At 41.4% G+C, this 20,892-nt stretch overlaps 1 protein-coding gene across 1 annotated transcript; it reads left to right on the forward strand.

Annotated features, from left to right (window-relative positions):
* The first annotated feature begins 200 nt into the window (after nt 1-200).
* On the forward strand, nt 201-19,083 carry LOC310872151 (CMP-N-acetylneuraminate-beta-galactosamide-alpha-2,3-sialyltransferase 1-like). The gene is made up of 7 exons (XM_083783873.1): nt 201-319; nt 10,289-10,941; nt 13,719-13,912; nt 16,229-16,408; nt 17,832-17,877; nt 18,184-18,303; nt 18,785-19,083. Exons 2-7 carry the CDS (start codon nt 10,651-10,653, stop codon nt 18,956-18,958), a joined length of 1,005 nt encoding a protein of 334 aa, XP_083639999.1. The 5' UTR covers nt 201-319; nt 10,289-10,650; the 3' UTR covers nt 18,959-19,083.
* The last annotated feature ends 1,809 nt before the right edge of the window (nt 19,084-20,892 follow it).

Here is a 20,892-nt window from a genome sequence, read left to right on the forward strand (position 1 = left end):
TGGGCGATTGGCGCTTCAATGTCTCTAATCCACAGCAGGGTCAATGATTGTGGACAAGATCAAGACAATTAAATTAATGCTTATTTGCTGTAGCCTATCGGGATATAGCGTAGCCATACCTCCAGCAGTACTTCCGACTTATTCTGAGAAGCGCATCGGCGCCCGCAGTTTCATGATTCGACGATATCTCACTCGAGTCTGCTCATCTCAACGTATGGTGGGATGGAACAATACGATGCCAATTTGAAATGCTTTCCATGTTCGCCCATCTAAAAACCGGACTCAGCCTCCCTCAACCTTCCAGCTGCCTGACTTTTAAGTGAGTATATAGCGCAATTTGCGTAAAACATTCGACTTCTCGTCACTTTTATAACAATTTAAGCGACGTTTTTAAGAGATGGGGAGAACAATAATAATGCATTCAATGCGTAATTATGCTACGACGTCTTAAAGTTACATTTCTGATTTGTGCAGACTATATATGTCTCAAATTTGTAATGTAGCTCTCTTGCAGACACTATTCAAACAATCTGCTATGTTGATTATTGACAGGACTCAGGACTGGGGGAGCCCCGTAACCCCACAGACAGAAAAGAAAACGAGGGGGGAAACTGTCTGGGTTGTTTTATAGATGTAATAGATTTAATTTAAGTCACATAGCCCTACTTCGTAGTGGGCTGCTGACAGCTGTAGACACTGAACAGTGAACACATGGCTCAGTATATCTGTCATCAAATAATTTCATTCAGTCTGTTCACTCACTGTCAGCATGACCCCAGACCTGTGGCAACTGTTATAAATGGTATTTGCTATCTTTCTGCATGTGTATAGCATTTGATAAACAGGGCAGTGGGCAGGGCCCTATTGATTGATTTAATTTTTTATTTCACAATATGCATTTCAAATGAAAGCACAGCACAAGTCAATACAAAAACTGTTACTGTGGACGACACCATGATTAACCACTTGTCTACAAAACTTCTATAAAATCAGGAAATCATATAAAGAAAGTAAGAGAAAAACAAGTACAGTATGGGGAAAAAGTGTGTGTGTGTGTGTGTGTGTGTGTGTGTGTGTGTGTGTGTGTGTGTGTGGGGGGGGGGGGGGGGTCAGACCTATTGCAACTTAATTTGCAAGATGCTGTACTCTGTCGTCAACCCTAAGCCATTCCAGCCTATCAAAATGGGCAGGGGTGAGGTGGGTTTGGGGAGTGAGGCCTGACCAGTTTGTTTTGGGAAGTCTGGAGCCTTGTTTTTACTGGGCATTTGTTAGGGTCTTCAAGGTGTTTTTGTTGACCAGTGAGGAGATCCTGTACAGGAATCTTGTTATTTGGGACGTTTTTGATTACGTTGGTATTTGCCAGCATCCACCTCAAGTTTGATGTGGTCGCTCAAATAGAGGAGGCATGTGTCAGGCTAGCCCTGACATACCTTACGTTACTGTATTTTAATTGTAATAATAATAATAAACTGAATATTTGAACCTTGTGCTACTCTCAGTCTCAATATACTGAATATATTATATTCAGTATATTGAGACTGAGAGTAGCACCAGGTTAAAATGTGAGCTTTGCAATTGTCAGCTGTGCTTTCCACATGAGAAATCGCCGTAATATCCTAATGATAGCATCTGGGTCAATTGTCCTGTGAAACCACTTCTCGCCATTATAAATAATAAGCAAATAGAATACATTAGCTCAGAAAATTACTCTTGACGCCCTCCAATCAGACTGGATGGCATGACCTTGGGTGAATGTCTGCTGAGGAACTGGGTGGCATCCACCATCGTGGGGGGGGGGGGGGGGGGAGTGGGGGGTGAGTCGGGGGACAATTAGATTTTAACATGGTGGAGTGTTAAATTCTGTGGCTCAGGAGGTACAGTAGAGCAGGTAGTCCAATTAACCCCCCTGGGTCAGCAGATCGAATCCCGGCTCCTCCTGTCCACATGTCGAAGTGTCCTTGGACAAGACACTGAACCCTACATTGCCTGGCTCCAATGAGTTGGTCGGTGTGAGCTCGCCACCATTGGTGTGTGAATGTGGGAAGTGAAGACGCTGGCGTCGACTGTTTGAGCACTTTGAAAAGCGCTATAAAAAATGCAATTCATTATTCTTATTCATTTAAATGTCACACAACTCAATTTGTAGTCTGCCATTGCTTGAGTATAATACAGAGGACTTATTTCCAGATAGGAAAGCCTATGTGCATCGATCTGCTCTGTGTATTGGAATGTCAAAGGTCTACAATGTATTTGATATGTTTTTTTTCAGTATGTAGGCTACTGTAGAAGCAAACCCCATGTGTGTTGTGTTAACATCAGAACATGGATTATTAAATGAACCACTGACTCATATTGACAACTCAGCAACTGTCAACCAAATGGTTAAACTAGCCTTCTTCCCGAGCAGTTGTGCTGCTGTTTGTTTGCACATTAAACGACTCGCAGAAATGCATCAATCAATAGCCATTCAATTCACGTCCAATGACTCCAACATTGCAACAAGTCTCATCCGTGATTGAACTACACATCTAAAATATAGGCTATTACCTTGTTGATTCTTCTGTTGGTTCAAGCTGCTGTGCAGTAAAGGCAAGATGTTACTGAAATAAGTTACCTCAGTCGAATCAATCACCATGACCCCCCGCAGGTCCAGTCGGACCCTCTCAATACACGCCTGTACAATCAGGTCTGACACGAAACAATAACAGTGGCCGACGGCCATGGAAAAAGTCCCCATAGCATTCAAGTGGTGGTCTCGGCCTGCTGTACCAAGATATCTCACTTGTAATGTGTTTCTCTGTACAGAGCACGTTGATCGGTTGCAGTCTTGCAGACTGTCTTTTTTCCTTAACAGTATTCTCCTTGGAAATTCTCCCTGTTTCTTTTTATTTGCCCTCTGTTTCCACTTAACTGTTTTGGTTGTTTTCCAAGAACCACCTCAGCACCACTTTTTTCTTCTTCCACATGCCAAGTATGCACAGCCTTTGACTTTCTGGAACCATGTCAAGAATACAAGCCATTTGTATGTGGGCGTTACATTAAACAGTGTTGTGCACTGGCTGCACATTGCCCCTGCTTATAACTAATAAAAAGAGAATTGTTGCAACCTGACAATTAAAAAAAAAGATTTGAATGCCTCCACGTCCACGAGGCAGTGAGAGACCAGACATCAGTAAGCAACATGATAGTTTCCAACCTCACCAAGCTGAAAATGCCGGTTTCAAACAGAATTGTACAGCTTTGTTGAATAATCAGTTCATCAAAGTTGATCAATTCCTATGACTTTCTTTAGTGGAGGACAGCGCTACAACTTTTGTCAGGGATGGTGCTATTCCGTGACATAAGAAGCAGGTCCCATTTAAGAGGGAGATTGAATTGATGATTCTGCAGCTGATGTTGTTTGAAGTGGGGAGGACGCATTATGTAAAGACTTAGACTGCAGCAGATGTTTCATTCCTCTGATGATGGCTTGTGTAGCTTGTGTAACATGTGTGTGCCGGAGGCAGCAGTGGCTCAGGAGATACATCAGCGATTTGAGGTAGGTTCCTGGCTCGATACTGGGCTCTTTATTTCCTGGCATAGAGCTGAAGCAAGAAACAAACCCCAAATGCTCCCCTGGTATGGTGCTGTTCAATACTGCTAATGGGTTCAGTCTTGCATAGGAAATATGGAGGGCAGATTCCAGGTATGTACACACCAGGCACTTATACATGTTGTAGATCTCAATATCAGGACTTATGAGACGGATGACAAATTGTCCAGTTATCTCAGTGAGCGGATTGTCCATTTGTCCAGTTATCTCACTGAGCTGAGATCTCATGGTCAGTCTTCTAATTGGCAGTCAAAGCTGTGTACCTCCTGCCCTAGCCTTTAACTCTCCAGGTGCTGCTAGCAGAACTGTCAGCCTAGTGGTTGTACCCTGTGAAAAGACAGGACTAGAGATAGGGAGGGAGAGAAAGAAAGAAAGAAAAAGAAAGAAAGACAATTTCTTTCTTTCTTTCTTTCTTTCTTTCCCTCCCTCCTTCCCTTATAGAATTTAAACGTAATAGAATTTTAAATGTGTTCAGCTCCTGGCAGGCTATAGTGAGGTTGGTTGTGGTTTAGACAACATTTCTTTGAGATTTCTGCAAAGCTGCATGCTGGATCTGAGGCAGAACAGAACTAGCCTGGTTAATAAACCAGACTAATATCGCACGGATCCGCGGGATATTAGTCTGGGGAGGCTCAGCTTGGATTTCATTTCCAGGGAAACATTTTCTCTTTGACGCAATTGGTCAGAGCTACTGTCAGTCAAAGGTCTCAAGCATTGAACGTCACTGTACCAAAGCGTTTGGTACAGTTTGGTCCCAGAGTTTGGTCCCAGAGTCGTTGCAACATGTGTTCCTTCATTTCAAACCACATAGTCGCTGTCGGGCAGAAACCTCGTATCTCCTCCATATTTAAACTTTTTATGGGGGAACGCCGATGCAAGGCAAGCTTGTAGATCTGCTATATTTTTGAAAATGCTTGAAAGTTAAGGTGAAAGTGCTGTAAATGTAACTTTAATGTTAAATAATTATACGTTATGTCATATTTTAGTTTTGGACCAGCTCAATCGAACACATTTCGGTTATTCTGGTCTAGTATGCAATAAGCATTAGGCCTACTGCTCTGAAAGTCACTTGAAAAACGCATTGAAGGTTGCTTGGCATTGCAGGTAAAGTCTAGCTCACAAGGTCTGTCTCCTGTCTATGGAAGATATCCCAAGGGCAACATGCAGAGTAAGGAACATAATATTGCAGTTTGATGCATTAAATACATTATTAATTTACTTTCATTGTACAGTATGAGTGTATGACAAATTAAAACTTTTGTCATTTAACTATTTCTATCTATCAGATATTTCTTCAGTTCAGGGAGCATTTAGTAGATTAGTTTGATTTTTACTTCAGAGGAAGTAAGACTACACTACATTTTAATCACCAGATATAAAGAATCCTAATACCCGAATTTACTAAAGAATACAAAAGGCATGTGCAAAGTCATCGGCATCGAGGTACAATAAAAATAATTTTATTTGAGGGTGAGGCACACTGCAGCTCAAAGTTTAGCAACCAGCCCAGTACGAGAATATGAACAGGTTTACGCAGTACTGCTCCATCTGTCTGATCTTGATCCCTTAATCAATGAAGGATGTTGATCCCAAAAGGCATGATGGAGAAATCAAAGCGCTGAGAATCCATCCAGTATCCTCCTTGAATTTCAGCAGTGTCAGCTTAGCTGCTGTCATGCAGGCATCATTCATTATGAGTAAAGAAATAAAGTTCCCCCATTGCTAAAAGTATCATGTCAAGTCAGTACACAGTTCACTATCAGTGATAGTGAACTGTGATAGTCTATCACGCTAACAGACCACAGAGACGTGTGCCAGACGTTGTGAGGAGAAATCAGCGACATAGGGTGAAACCAGAGGGAGCATGGCATGGCATCTACAGGAGTGATGATTATTCTGTGCCTCGGTAATGCTGTGCATTATCTAGGGGTGTGTGCTTGTGCATAGGGCACAGTTTTGTTTTGTGGTATAAGGGGAACATTGCTTTTTATTGAGAGAGAAGTAAAGGAAAGCGGTACATTTAACAATGTACTGTAACTGAGACATTCATGAGGAGCAAAGTTCCAGTTCAAATAGCGGCAATCTGGCCCATTCAAATACTTTTTGTAATGTTTTTTGTCCACCTAACCTTTATGCAGCATTCCACGCCGGAAATGTTTCCCCAAATGATTATGTGGGAATAGGGAGTCCCACATGATATGTACTTAGTTATCTGGATTCAAGCTGATGGATAGAGCTCTTTTGGTCACAAAGACTGATAAGGTATTTGTAGAAGTGCAGAAGTGCTTCAGGAAAGGAACAAGGAATGTAGGACTGTTACTGTATCCAGTCTTGACTCTTGTCTGATTGACATTCTCACAGGGCCTGATAGAAAAACAAACTTCTATTCTGCCCTGTCATGATTGCACAAAGATTCTTTTCAGTTCGAGCGATGCTAATAGTATAATCACATAGCTGCCAAGCTGCAGCTGATGTCCAAATTAAGACTGTCCAAAATAATACCATGGAAACATTCCTGTAAGATAGGACTGTAATAGGACATGATGCTTCCAGCCTGTAGAAACACAATTTTCCACCAAAGATCTTTGGTTCTATAGAACTGGTTCCGTTCTAGATTCTTGGAACCTTTGGTGCTTTCACGGAACAGACGGTCACTTTTTGGTTCCAGTTCCGATCCAACTTTTAGGGTTCTGAACCAGTTCATTTTCAGTGGAAACACTCTGAGCTGGTTCAATATTAGGCAGGGAAAAAAGAACCGAACCGGTTCAACCAATGCCCAGTAATAATCGCTTTGCATATTTATAATAAGGGTAATAATAATAATATACTTTATTTATGAAATTCCGCTCAAAGTACTTTGCAGAGCAATAAAGAAAAAAGAAAAGCAAAAACATAAAATAACATGAAATGGCACAAAAAAGGCAGTGAATCAGGTAAAACAGTGAGGACATGAATAATATTTAAATATCAACTAAAGGCAAGAGTGAAGAAAAATAGGTCTTTGCTGTTATCTTGTACCGTGAACTTACTTAATAAAGATGATTCTGGTGTTTAACCTGAATCCTGTCCTCTACTGTAGGACCGTGTGATGATCTGACACTACAGAATGCATTCTTTGTGTCGAGAGCTCTCTCTCTCTCTTCTCTCCAACGTGCTGGAAATGTAAAACGCATATAGTTTTGTGCAGGCTTGTGGAGATTTTCAAGCAACACAATTAACAAGATGAATATCCTCACACTCAGCTTCATAGATGATTTAGTCACCTCACCAACGTTTTAAAGCGAACTCTGGACACAACATTGGGAAGCGTTAATGCTTGTCAGATGTTACATTCTCATTCTTCAGTCATACACTGAAGAAGGCAAACTGTTTGCCAAAACGTTGGTCTAATAAAGTTTCTATAGCATCGTGACTACGAGCTGTGCAGCCTCTTTTCTTAAGTCCAAGATGTTACATTCTCCACACAACAGAATGATAGGATAACAATCCGAGAAGCTGCTGTTTAAAGGTCTTTCAACTCACAGCCAAAGAGATATATAACGTGGAATTTGGACTATGTGCTTTATCTACAGGGAGATGCTTCCCACATTCCTCCCAGTGCTCATGATTAATAGGACAGACATGGCTTTCTGGGGAGGAACTGGCTTGACAAAAAGCATCAACAGTGTGCGCTACATTTGTATTCTTCACTGGTCCACATGATCTTGCTATCGAGGGATGAGAAGAGGTGTTTTTGACGGCTTGTAAAATTGCCTCATCAAACAACAGAGATTTTTCATTCAACACACCTGCGTCAGAACCAATTGTCTGTGCAAACTGTACCGTCGTTTCAGAGCGAGGCGAGCTCTCGACACAGAGCCCGTTGGAAAGTGTTAATGTAACGTCAGATTTTCACAATCCTCTCACAATAGAATGTTAGGATTAAGGATAAAAATCTGAGAAGTTGCCCTTCAAAAGTCTTTCAACAAAAAGCCACAGAGATATAAAACCCGGAATTCCGACTATGCACTTTATCTATACTTCCCACATTCCTCCCAGTGCTCATTATTAATGGGACAACATGTCTTTCTGGGGAGAGAGCTGGATGCTCTGGTCTTAAAGCTTCTTAGTCTTTTGTGAGAAGGACAGAAATTAAAAAGGCTCTTCTCCGGTTGAGAGGTGTTTACAACTTTATGGCACCTCTTTTGTAATCTTGCTTTATAGTTTTCTGCAAAGGTTTGCTGCTGGGGTAAAGACTTCTCATAATTGCTGTAACATGTACAAGGGTAGATGATCCCCACAGGTCATGAAATAATTACATGAATTAGATTGCACGTGATATTCAGATAATAATAAATAAATTGGAGTTGAACAAATATCAGTTTTTCCATCCTGTGTTTATACTGGTGTTTTCAATGCTGAGACGGAAAATGCACACTTACCACAAAATAAATACATCCCCATCGTTCACTGCACTCATGCTGCACTCATCAGCAATTTATTCTGTGCGTTACAGTTCAAAGTTTTACATTTTGATGTGTTTGAAAGTGGTTCACACAGTTTCACATTTTATGGGATTTTCTCCTATAGATCACAGAAATACATACCACTGTGAATTAATTAAGTGGTAATCACCTGTTTAGGGTGCACTAATTTTGTGAAACAGGTCACAGCTCTGCAAAGCTATTGTCAGATTCAAAAGATCACCAAAGGCAGGCTTTCATAACTACATAATCTTGAACTTTATAACGACTCACAAGAAGCCAGGCAAGGTAAGCCAGGCAGAACATAAATAAATAAATGAAAAGTTGATGACTTCACAAAACTCAAGATTATAGCGTGAAATGCTGCAGCTCCATGCACTTTTCTCCTCTGCAAACTTATTTTTCTTCTTCTTCTGTTGCAGTGTCTTCCTCTCTGAAGTCTGCATAGTTTTGTGTCACAGGCGGTGGGGGGGGGGGGGGGGGGGGGGGGGGAGAGAGAGAGAGACTTTGATCTGTGCAGAGTTGCGCTAACCTCCAGTATAACAAGGTCAGGGAACAAGCTGACTGTCCACGTGTTGTCAAACGTGGGGAGGCGCCATCTGTTTCTAGACACTCTGTTCATCACTCATGATTTTGTATGCTGCTGACCCCCTTAAAACCAAGAGGTGTAACTGAGTGGAGTTAGTCAATAGCCTCTCTTTTAAAACCGTACCCTATTAGTGTTCATTGAAGTGTTCAAGTGGCCCTATAGGTGTTGCCCTGAAACCTAAACAATTTTATATTGTAGTATTGTGCAAACTACTCTGCCTTCTGGCATTGAACTCTAGGCAGGCTACTCACTACCTTATGACTATATGAGCCGTGTGTATACAGTGTGGTGGTCATGTTTGTTTTTGTTGCTCTTACTGTGACAGCGAGATGGAACAGCTATGCCACTAGACATTCTTTCTCACCCTGCCTTAAATTAAGTACCACACCGCTTTCAATACATGTTGTCTCATTGACTATTTGCTTCAACCAATTCTTCGGTTAATGGCTTTATTTTTTAGATTAGATGGATTTCTTTTAACTCACGTGAATAACTGTGGTGATGTTGGCTGGACATAATTGTATTGTGAGGTCCTATATATGTTTTAATCCTTTCTCCAGAGACTATTTTTGCCTGGGACTTCAAATTTTGTAGTACCTCAAGGATGTTTGAAGTCGCTACAGGTTGATTGTAATATTATTTATATAATTTATTTTCCAATACATTTCTCACTCTTAATCTTTGGATAATACAAGTAGTACTTTATTCTCTTATAACTGGATGTACAGTAGCTAAATAAAGAAATGGTTGCATATCAAAATAAAATCCAGGCCACACTGGATGTTGGAGGTGGCCTTTTCATGTTGAAAGTAAAACCCGCAGCCAATTAAGTGATCCAACCTTGGCGGCATGGCATCAACAAAAGCCACACTTTTCAGAGATTACAAGAGAACAAAATGTTCCAGCTACTGCCACCTACAGTTATGGACTATATGTTGTACACAAACTCGACTTGTTTTGATTTTTTTTATATAGAAATGAATGGGGAAAAAATAATAAAGGAACAGTTGGGAAATAAAAACGGATGGCTCGGTACAGTATCTCAATTTGGTGAAAAGTTTACCTTAAAAATATTAATTTTATGTCTTTTATGAGTGAGTCAATTAAGTTAGCTAATTGTGTTATTAAATGACATGCATTTGCTGTCTATTTCATCTCATTGCTGTTCCTTGGCGTGGTTGCACCACTCAAAAAAGGAGAAAGGACAGCTGGAATAACTAATTCAAACTCTCACTTAGGTGGTATGAAAAGAAAACAGAGGCAGGCTCAAAAGGCAGGCTCATTAGTAAGCGGTCAGAGCTTTTGATCGTGTGAATGCCAGCATCCCTCCCTGTCCAAAGGTCTTTGACCTTATCTGTTCCACAAGCCCCTGACACAACTTCTGGAAACAGCAGAACATTTATTTGTCAATAATGTTTGACATTCTTTCCACCAATTAGCCCTCCTCCCCTGAAAAATAGACATGTTGCTAATCAATATATTAACTGGTATCACACACTAAATATATATTAGTATTGTTTAAATTGCACCAAATGTCAGCAGTGTTGTCGATTCAAGCTGGAATTATAACGTTTCATACAGGATGTTGTTATTCTCAATTTTCACATAATGTGCTCTCACAAAAATGGTCTGTTTGCCTTGTAGGTTGATGATTATTCAATGGATGGAGGCCATGTCGGTCACTAACCCCACAGAGTCAACATGGGAACAGCAGCTGTAGTTAACCAGGATCCCACAAGCTGACAGAAGCATGCTGAGCTGATCTGCCACAGTGGAATTACCTGCCTCTGGCTTAGATGAGGATTGCACATCTACAGAGGTCTGTGGATATTGCCAAGAACTCCTTTAAAGGTTGTGTGCTCATCTTCATGATAAGGATGTTTATCAATGGAGGATTGTTTTGCTTTCCCTCCACCTACATCTCAAAACTTTGGATTCTCAATTCACCAATGAGCTTGTTTTGAGCTCAAAACGTCCCGACAAACTGACTCGACGTTCCAAACACCATGCCTCTGCCCAAACGGAAGAAAATCAGGACTTTCATGCTGTTGTTCTGCATCGTAACGTTCACAACGTTCCTGTTCAGTTACACCTTCCGAGACCCCTCGCTCCATTTCATCAGGTACGCTTTTCGCCTGTCGGACAACATTTTCTCCAAAGGTGCGTGTGCCTGTCGGCGGTGCATGACGGAGCTGGAGGATGAGCCCTGGTTCACGGAGCGGTTCAACCTGTCCATTCACCCTCTCATGACCAGGGCAAACAGCTTACTGTCTGATGACACCTTCAAGTGGTGGCAGGTGAGATCCATCGCCGTTGGTACAATCATTTGTGGAAGTACAAGGGAACATGCATGCATGCATGCATGCATGCACGCACGCAGACACGCACGCATGCTCGCTCACATGCACACACGCAGGCACGAGCGCGCGCACAGCCGCACACACACAAGCATACGCGCATACACACGCATACACACACAAACACACAAGTAAGACGGCTGAGGGCGAGAAGCGACCTCGCCCTTTAGGGTTAGAAAGCGACGTGCACGCATCGGCCTGGGTGACAGCAGACTGCTGGGCGAGTGCTGGCGCTTTGGCATGGGGGGTAATATCTTCATTTCTGGGCCTGTTAAGAACTCTAGTTTTCGCCGGCTGCCGGGCGCGGCTGCACTAATAACTTTGGGGCAGGCCCGTCTACAGTTTAAATGGACAGGTATCAGTCAAAAGGGAGACATCGAAGAGGAAGGATGGGGAAGGATCAACATACGGAATGTCAGAACAGGTCAGCTCCACACACTGTTGGTTTATCTTCTCACAGCCACATGGGTAATAAGATAATTCCTCTTTTTTATCAATATATTTATCAGATTCCCACGTTGGCATTCAAAAACATGCTTTAGTTGTTTAACTACTTTATCGGCCCATAGCTTAAAACACCCATCTCCCTTGCCTGGGTGAAACAGCCATTGCCCCAAATCGGACTGAAGCGAGAAATGGGAAGGGTATCGTTCAGATGTTTTTTATCATCCTGCCAGACTGTAATCATGTTTTTAGCAATAGGATTATCTGTAGACCTTTTGAGCCTTTTAAATGGATTTGAGTAGTGGGCAACAGGAGGTGACAAGGGGATATTCTGAAACAAATATAACGGCTTAGGGAGTATGTTCATTTTAAGTATATCCCTTTTTAGTAGTTTTTGGTCAAAGCCATACACCTTAATTCCCGTAAACTCACTCTTTTCTGTCTCTGCATATATGAATAGTTCTTCCCAGATAATGAGTAAATATGCTGTGAAAGATAATGTATTAAAAAATGAAGGCTATGGGTTCAACTAGCCGTGTAATAGCGTACCATGTGTAATGACTGTGTTATGCTCTACAGTCTACAACACACATACACTGCAGCTATTGATTTTTTATTATCTCATTTAAATTAATGAACATCTTCTATCAAATGGAATTGATTATTTGCTCTGCTATCAAACTAAAACACACTTTCTTGAGGTTACAAAGCCTTTCCACCAACACAGTAGTATTGTACGTTGCACACTGGCTTTAATCGTTATCACAGTCACCTCACACCATGTTCATTTAGAAGTTTAAGAATATAAATAAATATCTGCAAGGTTGCATCCTGACACAACTCGGTCCACAACAGCTTCTCAGCGGGAGGCTGATGATGGCAGTGTCGCAGTTTAACACTAGTTGACCAGATGGTTCGGACTCTGATGCCATAAGGCGGGGTCATTGTGTTCTTGTGTCCGACAAGGTGGCACAGTCCTAAGGGGCATAGCAGAAGTTTACAGTTGTGGTTTGCATTTAATTACTGCACGTCAATATAAAATGACTGGAAAAGAGGGGTTTTCACTAGCCACTGACATCACAGAATAGCTTTGCATGTTTATCTCCACTTTCTTTTTTTTAAGATGTTCTGCCTTTATTGATACGCAGTAGCTTGACAGGAAACGGGGAGAGAGATGGGGGGAGACACACAGCAAAGTTCGTCGGGATCAGGACTCGAACCCGCGACACGCTGTCATGCTCGATTACCAGCCAAGGTGCCTGGACCGATAAGGCCTATCTCCACTTTCTTACCCCAAGGGAGGGTCGTAACACACATGTGTGTGTCCTTGGATAGTGTGCTCATCCAATCTGACCATTCAGTAGGCACAATAAAAATCTGGAGTGCTAATTTTAACTTTTGAGATTGCAAATATCCATATGTTCCCTATATGGACGTTAATGGCAACGATAGCCTTTTGTGGCTGGGTGCAGGAGAGGGCCAAGAGAAACTGCCCACGTATTTAAAGGACAACTTTTCAACCAAGGTTCATGTTTTAGGTTGTTATTAGAGAAAGTAAAAGATGAGTGTTAATTTTTTTTTCATTTGCTGCTATCTTTCGTTTTAGGGATTTTAGCTCTTTTTGACAGGGGGGCGGGGGCATTCGAGCATGGGGCTAAATATTTATTTCTTTACAAAATGTTATGGTGATTTATTTTTGTATTATTTACTATAGTCCTAATAAACCCCAGGAAATTACATCTGGCCACAGAAGATCACAGGATCTACTGGGGGGGGGGGGGGGGGGGGAGGGAGGCTTATACTGTGTGTATAGGCTCAATATGTCAGTTTGTCACATTCAGTAGATCCTGTGATCTTTTGTGGTCAGATGTAATTTCTTGGGGTTTATTAGGACTATAGTAAATACAAAATAAAAAAATTGCCATAACATTTTGTAAAAAAACCACATAATTAGCCCCATGCTCGAATGGCCCCGCCCCCCTGTCAAAAACTGCTAAAATCCCCAAAACAAAAGCAGGCAGCAAATGAAAGAAAATGAACACTCACCTTTTAGTTTCTCTAATAACAACCTAAAACATGAACCTTAGTTGAAAAAAACTAAAGTTGTCCTTTAAGCTTACCGTGAAGTTATTTAAGAAATGTGATCTACATGTTGTGAGCTTAAAGAGAGCTTCTGTAGTTTACTGCCCTTGTTCAGTCACTTGTGGTTAAATTAACCCTGGAGTCTGAACCTAATCTCAGACTCTGGTCTCTGCATCATGCTGTGTCACCAGTGGTTGCAGGCAGAGAAGCATCCGGCCAACTACACAGAAGTGGTGGAGGAGTTGTTCCAAGTCATTCCTGACGAGGCGCTCTACGAGGACGGCAGCCCGGAGCGCTGCAGGACCTGCGCTGTGGTGGGGAACTCGGGGAACCTCAAGGGATCGCAGTATGGTGACCTCATCGACTCCAGTGATCTTATTATAAGGTGATTTGTTGCTAAATGTCATTGTTTGAATGTCACAGGCTTACACGGCCATGGGTAGAACATACTGTATCTATGCTGTCTGGAAGACTCCAAAATGTAAAAAGAATTCAGGAAATGAAAATGAAAATGATAAACTTTTCAGGAAATGAAGAAAGCATTATAGGTGGAGTAAGTTAACGTACTCGGTAGAATCTGTAGAATCTGTAGAATCTGCACCTGGCTCGCTGATAACAAACTATCCTTACACCTGGGAAAAACTGAATCCATCCTCTTCGGATCAAATAGTAAACTCAGCAAGGCAGATGGCTTCTTGGTTAGAGTGGGTGACAATATTATCACACGAAAAGATCAAATTACCTACCTAGGTTCCATCCTGGAGGCTAATCTTTCCGGTGATAAAATGGCCACCAACGTAATCAAAAAAGTCAATCAAAGAACAAGATTCCTTTACAGGATCTCCTCACTGGTCAGCAAAAACACCTTGAAGACCTTAACAGGAGCCCTCGTACAAGGTTTCTTTGACTATGCATCCACCTCTTGGTACCACAGCACCTCAAAGGCCCTTAAAACAAGGCTCCAGACCTCCCAAAACAAACTGGTCAGGCTCCTACTTGGCCTCACCCCCCGAACCCACCTCACCCCTGCCCACTTTGACAGGCTGGGATGGCTTAGGGTCGTCGACAGAGTACAGCATCTTGCAATGGGTCTGGTCCACAATATTCGATACACCACCAAGATACCCATGTACCTGTCTAAATACTTCCTTAATGTAAACGAAGTCCACACCCACAACACCAGAGGGAGTGCAACAAACCATGTACAACCCAGATTCGGCACAAACAAGGGACTAAATTATTTTCGCTCCTATGCCACCAAAATGTGGAACGCCCTACCAACAGTCATTAAGACATGTGAATCCCTTGACTCCTTCAAAACCGCTCTCAAAGGGCACCTACGGATGGCTGCAATTCGAAACTGGCCTCTGTAAAATCTGAATCCCCCCCACCCCCCCACCCCATTTCCCTCACTGTATATTGTATATTGTATATTTTCCCAGTGCTTGTATATTTTCCCTTTTTTGCTTCCCATATGATGAATTCCTGTTCTGTTCTTTAGCTACATAGAAATGTCTATTTGTATGTCTCTAAATGGTTGTATGTCTTTAATTGTTTTGATGAATTGAACAATGTGGACCCTGTTGTAAACAAGTGTAATGCTTAATTGGGTCGTCCACTCACAGTTGACAGTCTTTGTATTGAGTTTGTGCTTAAAATGTACTGTAAATTCTACAAACTGTTAATAAATATTTCAATCAATCAAAAATCGTTATCAGGTGTTAGAATAAACAGAAAAGTCATCCTGGCAGTGTAAAGTGTAAACTTCAAGTGCACATAAAATAGTTAATGAGACCTGACAACAAGCTTGAGGTTTGAAGCTGATGATATGAAAAGCAATTGGCTTGTCATAGATGTGAGGGCATCTCAATATTTAGATTCCACTGCATTGGTTTATTGAACGTCATTAATCAATTGAAGCCTGTGTGATGTTAAGCTCTTGCAAATAGCTTCATTAAGGTGGATGATAAACTCAACAGACGTAATGGATAGGGAGATTACATCGTTAATTATTGGCTGTTGGAAATTGGCTTTCAAAAAGGCACTTTCTTGTGTCTGTCAGTCACTGGGTGAAGACAAACGTAATTAAATGGTCAAATATACTAGAACTGGCTTCAGTTCAGCTTCACGAAATTAACTGAAATTAGTCATTTCAGTTAATTTTGTTGACTGTCTAAAACTGTGATGAAGAATGTTCATCGACTACCTTTTTTCACTGACAAATACTACATAAAACTAAGCTATGAATAAATATACTGACAATTTCGTCAAATAACAACTACATTAAAATGTAATGGAGGGACATTCAGTCATTTTATGCTTGGTTGTGTGCAGGTCACCCTCTGAAAATAGCCGATCTACAAGCTCACAACCTGTCGGAGCGTGACATGTGAGCTTATAGATCTGCTATTTTTGCCACACATTTGAGTATAGAGGTAAAGTAGAGTGGTAAAGTGAGCTTAATGTCTTATTTCATGCCAAAATACATTTTATATAGTAGACTAAATCAAGATGTATTCGACTAACATCTTATGGTATTTTGTCAACTAAAACTAGACTAAAACTAAAACATTTCAGATGACTAAAATATGATTAAAACGAAATAGAATTTTATTCAAAAGACTATGACTACAACTAAATCCAAAATTTGCTGTCAAAATCAACAGTGCTGAAAAGCAAAGCTGTGTCATTTTCTTTGCAGAATGAACCAGGCTCCCACGTCTGGCTTTGAAGAAGATGTTGGCTTCAGAACCACTCACCATGTGATGTACCCGGAGAGTTCCGTAGACCTTGACAACACCACTCATCTGGTGCTGATCCCTTTCAAGACCCTGGACCTTCAGTGGATCATCAGTGCTTTAACTACAGGCACCATTAAACAGTGAGTGCATTACACTACACCTATTGCACCTTTTCACTTTACCTAGAGCCCTAACCAGTGGCGTGCACAGACATTTAGAGGGGCAGGTGCTCAAGTGAAAAAAAGGCACCTTGTGCAGCGCGTGGAACCGGCTGGTTGCCTTAATAGTGTGAGATTTATAGATTTTGGTGCATAAATAATATATTAGAAGCTCTTTTGTTAACCCATTCTGACCTGAGATCAGATTCTAAAAACGTCTATTACATCCTGACAGTTTCATTATTAACCCATTCTGACCTGAGATCAGATTCTAAGTGTCTTCGATTTTTCAAAAATAGCAGACCTACAAGCTCGTATCGCGCCACTCGGTGGCGCGATATGAGCTTGTAGATCTGCTATTTTTAAATAGCTAAAGCATAACATGATGCTGACACCAAAATGGGTGCCCGTTCAGAATGGGTTAACAAGAATTGATCAATGTCAACATGGTCCTTCAAAAGACCACATTGCTGACCAGAGGGCAAGGGCAGGTGGTGCTCTAGCACCCCCTAGTGTATCTGCGCACGCCACTGGCCCTAACGACACCAAAGGGTGCCATGCATGGGGGACTAGGTTGGCGGAGGGTGTGTAGAGCCCAGGATCACATTAGATAATTGACACAGGGGTGAAAAATGGGTTACAAAATCGTGGGATAAAAAATATATTAAAAAAAAAAAGGGAAAAAAAGGGTGCCATGCAGCTCCTTGGGTCCAAACGGTTGCAAGGAGTTGCATGGTGACCCTTTGGTGTGGTGGTTTGGGCCATTGAATTCCATGCGTTGAATCACTTGGGACAACTTGGTACGACGTATGTTAACGTGCAACAGGACACACCGCTGGGACAACGCTAAAACCGACTCGACCCTTTGGTGTGGTTAGAAGGGCTTAAGAAATGAAGTGACAAAAAATAAAGAATAAATAAATAGAATGACAAAGTGAATTCAATATTTTTTTTCTCGTCGATCATTGGGGGAAACACGCACACACGCACACCTGCAGCTTACTTTAATTGACATATTAGTACACTGATATGTACCGGTACATACAAAATATTGTCATATCTAGAATTGTATGCGGGAACCCGGGAACTGGTGAATATAAAATAGAAATGAAAAGAAAAGACCTGTTATGATATTGAAAATCAAATCAATTATGTCTGGATTTGTCTAGATGTTGGAATTGGAAACATTGCTGTACCCTTTGTCTCGCCAATCATTACTGTTTAATACATTATTTCCTATCATTATGGTTCACATCTAGATTATATTAATTATGTACGCAATAAATACAGATTTATGTCTGTATTTAATACATATATTATGTATCGGCATAATGTATGTAATAATCAGCATACATATACATTATTATTATTATTATTATTGATATTTTTTGTATTTCTATTGCAGCACATATGTACCTGTAATGTCCAAGATAAAAGCAAACAAGGACAAGGTGAGTTCAATGACAAAAGGCCTTATACTCTTTGTTTTATTTGCTAGTTTTCATGCTATGCTATTTAAGTTTGTTCATCATCAGATAATCTTGCGATTATTCTCAATCAATGTGTTTGTCTGAGGTAAGTCAGCTTGTCAGGTACTTACTGTATGTGTTGAACCTCAACCTGTTTCATTTTTTCGGGGCCACATGAATAAACAGTCCGCAGCTGGTGTGATAGAGACATGACTGTAAACATTAGAAATATTACTCCAGTCTACAGCATCTGCAGTGGTCTGCCATGAAGTGTGTCTTTTTTTGCAGATGTTGATCTATAGTCCAACCTTTTTCAAATACGTCTATGAGACTTGGCTCGACAGTCACGGGCGATATCCTTCCACCGGCTTCCTCAGTTTACTGCTTGCCATTCACATTTGTGACGAGGTAAGCTGACAGGTCTACTGTACAATTTACAACTCACGATCTCAGCATATAGCAGACGCTTTTATCCAGACTGACTTATAAAGACAAGTGCATGAGAGTCAACAAATGACAGTGAAAGTGGTCATGTAAATAGGGAAGCCAAGAAATCAATTAAGTGCTACAAATAAGCAGGTATAAATCTTCTTCAGCACATTCAGGTTTGTCATGACTTTAACAGACATTGTTAACTGACATTAACTGTCCTAGAAACAAAAGGGGGACAAGGAGAATTGAATTGAGGACATTATTTAATGTATGCAGTTCCAAAGAAAGAATAGAACAGGTTACAGCAAAGGTTATTTTCATTATATATATGAAAAGAAAATCATACATTAATCCCAATTGAGGCAAAAGTTTGAAATAATCGTGACAGTGATGTCAAGTCATATCGCCCTGCGGCTGTAGTGTTATGCAACGGTGTGTTTGTGTCTGTACGTCACAGGTGAGCGTGTTTGGTTTCGGTGCAGACCAGTATGGAAACTGGCATCACTACTGGGAGAAGAACCATTTGGCGGGAGCGTTCCGACACACAGGAGTTCACGACGGAGACTATGAATACAACGTCACCCTGCTGCTGGCGGACAAACACAAGATTCAGATGTTTAAAGGGAGGTGATGCTGCTTTACAAGTGTCCAAGACATTGCGGACCTTGAATGAATGACGACAGCTCTGTTGTCCTTTTGGTTTCCAAAGACGCTGTTCAGTTTTCCTGCAAAGCTTTGAAAACGACATAAGAAAGTGAAACAGTCATCTTCATCCTCTGCCTTCATTGAATATTCCATTTTCACAATGGCATGCAGTATATCTGAGATGATATCAGGATAGAGCAGCTAGAGAGTGTCTCTGATCTTCACATCACTGTGTCAAACCTCCCTCAGCCACTATACAGTAGATGGGTGGTGGCATCATGGACAGGCCTACAGTACATGTGATTGTCCTTGACTTGCTCTGCTTCATCTTGGATGTGGAGGACAGTGTCACCTGGTAGATGCATGCTAGCTGTCACCTACCTGGACTCTACCAGCATGGTATACATCAAACGGTGTTCTTTAAGGCAACTGGTATTACAAGTTTTGCACAATGACATGGTATAGTATACTTGACATTATTGCAGACCATTTTCCAATGCATAATACAGTTTTTCTTTGTTTGTTTTTCCCCTGGTGTATCTTCTGGTGGGATAGAACACCAGTGGTTCCTGTATTCAAGGAGAGAGAAAGTCTAAATGGGGTTGGGGGATGTGAAAACTAAAGAGAGAAGGAACAGATAAAGGTTTAGGAACTTTTGGAGCGACAATGGGATGTGTTCGAGACTTGATCATTGTTCCCAAAACTAATTATAGAACTTAATTTAAACTCTGGCTAGCTTGTACTGACATGAAATTACTAGAGCTTTTGTTTTGTCAACATATAGTTGTCAAAACTTCTGGTCGGCAATGTACAGAATTACATAATTATGCAAAGTTAGTATCATGTACAAACATGTACATTTAGCACAATTATCAACATCTCTTTCATCCTGCTGCATGCTCAGCTCCCAGTTGTTTTTTCTTTAATTTCATAATTTGAATTATGAAGAATCATGAATAACCCCAGTAACTAGGGTTATTCATGATTCTTCATAACTAGGGCCTAGTTTGACATATGTCACATGCTACTTAAAGTATAATTCAAATTTGAAATGTTTGCCTTATATATACAGTAGGTTTTCAATTGTACCCCAACGTTCAACCCCTGAATTTACCGGTTACAATTTATGTAACAATCAATTTTGAACATGTTATTTGGATAAGGATCATCATTTATTCATAAAGAATCACACCTGTGTGAACTGAGCGGTGCAACTATACATGTATTGTTATAGTTGCTGTACTGTACTGTGCTCTGTGAAGAAATGACAGTTACCGTGTGGGGGTCCCCGGGGGGTCCCCAGAACACCCAGACATTTGACCCGGTTCCGGCGAGCCTTCCTGCATCCGAAACGGTCGAGAAATGACAGAGTTACCGCTTGAGGGTTCCCGGGGGGTCCCCGGAACATCCAGACCCCCAGGAACACGCCCAGGGGCCTACCCTGTTCCGGCGAGCCTTCCCGCTTCCGAAATGGTCGAGAAATGACAGAGTTAACTGTGTTGCAGCTTTCCGTGCTCGGACACAGGGACAGGGACAGACATACATACTACGTAATGGAGCGGTTAGGCACCGCTCAAAAACCAAGAACGATTACTTATTGCAATTTCTTTTTGGGACAAATCTTAGATTGACTGGCCTACTACCCATGGTAGAATTTTACTAAACTGGTTTATATAATCTGCAGACTCTGATCAACCAACCACAGTATAATAGCAATCCACCCCAGATGCTCCCCATGTTCTAATGAAGCAGCTAGGCCACCAATCATCCAACTATGCTAGGCTTCAAGTTCAACAGGCCGCTGATAAAGGGTGCCAGAGTGGCCGGTAGAGCAGCCGCATGGGAACCGTGAGGTTATCCGTTTGAACTCCTAATTGCTCCTGATGTGCAGGATGTTGCCTTGCATGGTTTCCTCCACCA

This window comes from Protomyctophum parallelum, assembly GCF_964188405.1.
Source record: "Protomyctophum parallelum genome assembly, chromosome: 1".
Taxonomy (NCBI): domain Eukaryota; kingdom Metazoa; phylum Chordata; class Actinopteri; order Myctophiformes; family Myctophidae; genus Protomyctophum; species Protomyctophum parallelum.